Source organism: Scyliorhinus canicula, chromosome 6 (assembly GCF_902713615.1).
Source record: "Scyliorhinus canicula chromosome 6, sScyCan1.1, whole genome shotgun sequence".
NCBI lineage: Eukaryota > Metazoa > Chordata > Chondrichthyes > Carcharhiniformes > Scyliorhinidae > Scyliorhinus > Scyliorhinus canicula.
In genome coordinates, this window is record NC_052151.1 from 200,710,279 (window position 1) to 200,716,278 (window position 6,000).

General features: G+C 55.1%; 1 protein-coding gene across 1 annotated transcript in view; it reads left to right on the forward strand.

Annotated features, from left to right (window-relative positions):
* Positions 1–4,643, forward strand: part of LOC119967790 (nectin-4-like) — an 84,032-nt gene extending 79,389 nt beyond the window's left edge. Inside the window, exons 7-9 of the mRNA XM_038800789.1 lie at positions 334–442; positions 1,291–1,635; positions 3,897–4,643. Of these exons, the coding sequence (XP_038656717.1) occupies positions 334–442; positions 1,291–1,635; positions 3,897–4,094 (652 nt within the window). The 3' untranslated portion in view covers positions 4,095–4,643. The remainder of the gene's footprint in view (positions 1–333; positions 443–1,290; positions 1,636–3,896) is intronic.
* Positions 4,644–6,000: the final 1,357 nt, after the last annotated feature.

Sequence of the window (6,000 nt, forward strand, 5' to 3'; positions counted from 1 at the left end):
TTGAATGGAGCTGGGGAATGTTTGAATGGAGCGGGGAATGTTTGAATGGAGTGGGGAATGTTTGAATGGAGCGGGGAATGTTTGAATGGAGTGGGGAATGTTTGAATGGAGCTGGGGAATGTTTGAATGGAGCGGGGAATGTTTGAATGGAGCGGGGAATGTTTGAATGGAGCGGGGAATGTTTGAATGGAGTGGGGACTGTTTGTATTTGAGTTGACATATTTGAATGGCGTTAGGGTTAGGGACAGGCAGGGGTGAAATTGGCTGTGGGAGGGGAGGTGATCAGTCGGCACTCAGCCATGCAGTGATCCAGCCGCTGGGTTCTCTCTTCAGGGAGGAGATTTCCACCATGTCACGCCAGCCCTCAATCCGACGCTGCAACTCCATGTCGGCCTCAGTGGATGCCAGGCTTCAAGATGGAGGTGGAAGTCGGGAGAATGTCGTAAGTTAAAGAGCGGCCTGTCGGCCTTCAGACCCAAAGGAATGAAAAGGAGGGATGGGGCGGGGAATGGGGAGGGGGAGGGCGGGGAATGGGGATGGGGAGGGCGGGGAATTGGGGGGGAGGGGAAAGGGGGGGTTGGGGAATGGGCGGGGAGAGGAGGTTGGTGGTGGAGGGGTAGGGGTGTGGGGAGGAGGAGGGGAAGGTGGGAGAGGGGTAGGTGAGAGGGGGAGGAGGGGACATAGGGGGTGAGGAGGTAGCGGAGAAGGGTGTAGGGGGGTGGAGGAGGGGTGAGAGGGTTGGGGAGTGGTGGAGGAGGGGTAGGAGTGTGGGGAAAGGGGGGTGCAGGAGGGGTGAGGGGGCGGAGGAGGGGTTGGGGGGTATGGGGAGGGGGTAGGGGGTTGGGAATGGGGTTATTGGGAGAGGGGTGAGGGAGGAGGGGAGGTAGGGGGTGAGGGGGTAGGGGAGGGGTGAGAGGGGGAGGGGAGTGGTGAGGATGGGATAGAGGTGTGGAGGAAGGGGAGTGGGGGAGGGGTAAGGGTTGGAGGAGGGGTTAGGGGGTGTGGGGAGGGGTTAGGGGGTTGGGAATGGGGTATTGGGAGAGTGGTAGCAGGGTGGGGGAGGGGTGAGGGGGTGGAAGAGGGGTTTGGGGGTATGGAGAGGGGGTTGGGGGTTGGGAATGGGGGTAGGGGTGGGAGACGTTGAGGGGTGGGGGAGGGGGGCAATGGGGTTGCATGGGGAGGGGGGTATAATGGCATTGTGGCTGAAGGGAAGGTTTTGATTCAGCTCACTGAGAATAGGCCCAAAGCCTGGGCCTTGGTGTTGACGTTGTTCCATCTTTGGATCGGCAGCTGGAGCAGGAGCCGATATTACAGGAGGCAGCAGCGATGAGAATGCAGCAGCATCAACAGCAGCAGTTGAGGAACAGTTCCCGAGACCTGCAGAACGCCAGCGAAGAGTTAATGCTCCCGCCAGCAGCCTTTGGCAGCCATCGATACAGCCTGAGGTCAACTACAAGTGACAACCCCCTGACGGCAACATACCAGCTGGGGCAATTCCGCTACAGCCTGAATAACAACCTGCGATACAGCTGGCGAGAGAGGATGGTGGGCTCTGCCCAAAGGACTTATCCACCACCCATCCCACTCGGCAACCACAGGAACAGCACGAGGGACATGACGGGGACCCCAGATCAAGTAAGAACATACACCGTGAAAAAATACTGCAACATGGGTTACATACAGAGTAAATCTCCCTCTACACTGTCGCCATCAAACACTCCCAGGACAGGTACAGCACGGAGATAGATACAGAGTAAAGCTCCCTCTACACTGTCCCCATCAAACACTCCCAGGACAGGTACAGCACGGGGTTAGATACAGAGTAAAGCTCCCTCTACACTGTCCCCATCAAACACTCACAGGACAGGTATAGCACGGGGTTAGATACAGAGTAAAGCTCCCTCTACACTGTCCCCATCAAACACTCCCAGGACAGGTACAGCACGGGGTTAGATACAGAGTAAAGCTCCCTCTACACTGTCCCCATCAAACACTCCCAGGACAGGTACAGCACGGGGTTAGATACCGAGTAAAGCTCCCTCTACACTGTCCCCATCAAACACTCCCAGGACAGGTACAGCACGGGGTTAGATACAGAGTAAAGCTCCCTCTACACTGTCCCCATCAAACACTCACAGGACAGGTATAGCACGGGGTTAGATACAGAGTAAAGCTCCCTCTACACTGTCCCCATCAAACACTCCCAGGACAGGTACAGCACGGGGTTAGATACAGAGTAAAGCTCCCTCTACACAGTTTCCATCAAACAGTCCCAGGACAGGTACAGCACGGGGTTAGATACAGAGTAAAGCTCCCTCTACACAGTCCCCATCAAACACTCCCAGGACAGGTACAGCACGGGGTTAGATACAGAGTAAAGCTCCCTCTACACTGTCGCCATCAAACACTCCCAGGACAGGTACAGCACGGGGTTAGATACAGAGTAAAGCTCCCTCTACACTGTCCCCATCAAACACTCCCAGGACAGGTACAGCACGGGGTTAGATACAGTGTAAATCTCCCTCTACACTGTCCCCATCAAACACTCCCAGGACAGGTACAGCACGGGGTTAGATACAGAGTAAAGCTCCCTCTCGTTAGGTACTAATTTTCTCAAAATATATCTCAGGATTCTAACCCGTGTTTTGTTCTTTCTCTCCGTGTCTTTCCCCTGCTCTTTCCCTCTATCTGTATGCCTCTCTATTCTCTCTTTCACTCCGTCTCTCACTCTCTTTTTCTCTGTCTTTCCTTCTCCTCTCTGTCCCTCTGTGTCTCTCGCTCTCCCTCTGTGTGTGTGTGTCTCTCCCTATCTTGTACATTCTGTAACTCGCTTTATCTCTCCGGCTCTGTCTCCCTTTCTCTCTCTCGCTCTCTTTTTTTACTCTCACTGCCTTTCTGTAATGTTGCTTTATTTGTGTCTCTGTTCCTCTGTCTCTGACTCTCTCTCTCTCCATCTCTCTCTCTGACCCCGTGTCCCTCTTTCTCTCTGCCTCACTGTCTCTGTCTGTTGTGCCTCTTTCTCTGAATCTCTCTCTCTCTCTCTTTGTCTATCCTTATCTCTCTCTCTCTCTCCCGCTATCTTCCTGTGTTTCTCCCTCTCTATCTCCCCATCCCTCCGTCTCTCTCTCTCTCTCTCTTGCTACCTCCCTGTGTCTCTCCCTCTCTATCTCCTCCTCCCTCCGTCTCTCTCTCTCTGGCTCTCTCTTGCTACCTCCCTGTGTCTCTCCCTCTCTATCTCCCCCTCCCTCCGTCTCTCTCTCTCTTTCTCTCTCTTGCTACCTCCCTGTGTCTCTCCCTCTCTATCTCCCCCTCTCTCCGTCTCTCTCTCTCTGTCTCTCTCTCACTACCTCTCCCTCTCTATCTCCCCCTCCCTCCGTCTCTCTCTCTCTGTCTCTCTCTTGCTACCTCTCTGTGTGTCTCCCTCTCTATCTCCCCTTCCCTCCGTCTCTCCCCCTCTCTGTCTCTCTCTTGCTACCTCCCTGTGTCTCTCCCTCTCTATCTCCCCCTCCCTCCGTCTCTCTCTCTCTCTCTCTTGCTACCTCCCTGTGTCTCTCCCTCTCTATCTCCCCCTCCCTCCGTCTCTCTCTCTCTGTCTCTCTCTCGCTACCTCTCCCTCTCTATCTCCCCCTCCCTCCGTCTCTCTCTCTCTGTCTCTCTCTTGCTACCTCTCCCTCTCTATCTCCCCCTCCCTCCGTCTCTCTCTCTCTCTCTTGCTACCTCTCTGTGTGTCTCCCTCTCTATCCCCTCCTCCCTCCGTCTCTCTCTCTCTCTCTCTCACTACCTCTCTGTGTGTCTCCCTCTCTATCTCCCCTTCCCTCCGTCTCTCTCTCTCACTACCTCTCTGTGTGTCTCCCTCTCTATCTCCCCTTCCCTCCGTCTCTCCCCCTCTCTGACAGGTCGAGGTTCTGCCAAGCCAGAACCTGACTCCCTCACCCTCGGTGCCAGAGTCACAGACGGACGATGAGGAGGAGGTTATCGAGAGGGTGCAGTCCATCCACGCTGCCATGGGCCACTTCTATCCGCATAACGGAACACTGCGTGCCAAACCGACGGGCAACGGAATCTACATTGCCAGGAGAGAGCACTGCGTCTGAATTGTCTGTTGTCCCAGACAGGAGGGAAACATGTTTTTTTTTATATCCACTGTGTGTTGTGTGGGCGGACAGGAGGTGACACTTAGACACGCCCAAACCGCACAGTATCTGCAGGGAGTCAATCACTTTTCTCCACCTTCCTCCTCTTTCTCATCCGCGAGCTGCCCCCCGGCGGCAACATCCGAAGGCCCTGCCTTCCTTTCTGCCTGTGCGGCAGCGACACCCACCTCTCCCTCACCACCCCCCCCCTTCAGACACCTCCCGCAGTTACTAACCCATCAGACTGCTTATTTGACTTCCAGTCCGGGATGAGCGGAAATTCCCTCCAAGTCAATATTGGGAAGACTGAAGTCGCCGGTTTCGATCCCCGCTCCAATCTCCCCACCCTCAACCCACTGACTCCCTCAGTGCTAAACGCCTGCTCCCTGCCGACCTTTCTCAAAGTTAGTCTTTCAAGGGGGCGTCGCTGGCTCGGCCAGCTATTGTTGCCCAACCCTGACTGCCCCTTGAGAAGGTGGTGCTGAGCCTCCATCTTGAGCTGCTGTAGTCCCTGAGGTGTAGGTACACCCACTGTGCTGTTAGTGTGGGAGTTCCAGGACGTTGACCCAGCGACAGTGAAGGAACGGCCGATACATTTCCAAGTCGGGATGGTGAGTGAGTTGGAGGGGAAGCTCCAGGTGGTGGGGTTCCCAGGTATCTGCTGCTCTTGTCCTAGATGGTAGTGGTCGTGGGTTTCGAAGGTGTTGCCTGAGGAACCTCAGTGAGTTCCTGCAGTGCATCTTGTAGACGGTACACACGGCTGCCACTGTGCGTCGATGGTGGAGGGTTTGAATGATTGTGGAAAGGGGGAACAATCAAGCGGGGCTGCTTTGTCCTGGATGGTGTCGAGTTTCTTGAGTGTTGTTGGAGCTGCACTCATCCAGGCAAGTGGAGAGTATTCCATCACACTCCTGACTTGGGCCTTGCAGATGGTGGACAGTTTTAGGAGGTCAGGAGGTGAGTTACTCGCCACAGGATTCTCAGCATCTGACCTGCCCTGGTAGCCACAGTATTTATATGTTTAGTCCAGTTCATGTAGCCCCCAGGATATTCATTATAGGAGATAGAGCGGATGTCAAGGGGCGATGGTTAGATTATCTCTTGTAGGAGATCACCACAATGGCCCCCTTCCCTCCCTATCCTCCAGCCCCTACAAGCCTCCCTATCTCTGTAACCTCCTCCTGTCCCTACAACCCTCCCTATCTCTGTAACCTCCTCAAACCCCTACAACCCTCCCTATCTCTGTAACCTCCTCCAGCCACTACAAGCCTCCCTATCTCTGTAACCTCCTCCTGTCCCTACAACCATCCCTATCTCTGTAACCTCCTCCAGCCCCTACAACCTTCCCTATCCCTGTAGCCTCCTCCAGCCCCTACAACCCTCCCTATCTCTGTAACCTCCTCCAGCCCCTACAACCCTCCCTATCTCTGTAACCTCCTCCAGCCCCTCCAACCCTCCCTATCTCTGTAACCTCCTCCAGCCCCTGTGACCCTCCCTATCTCTGTAACCTCCTCCAGCCCCTACAACCCTCCCTATCTCTGTAACCGCCTCCAGTCCCTACAACCCTCCCTATCTCTGTAACTTCCTCCAGTCCCCTACAACCCTCCCTATCTCTGTAACCTCCTCCAGCCCCTACAACCCTCCCTATCTCTGTAACCTCCTCCAGCCCCTACAACCCTCCCTATCTCTGTAACCTCCTCCAGTCCCCTACAACCCTCCCTATCTCTGTAACCTCCTCCAGCCCCTACAATCGCTCCCTATCTCTGTAACCTCCTCCAGCCCCTACAACCCTCCCTATCTCTGTAACCTCCTCCAGTCCCCTACAACCCTCCATTCCCACAATCCTCCAATTCCGGCCTCTTGAACA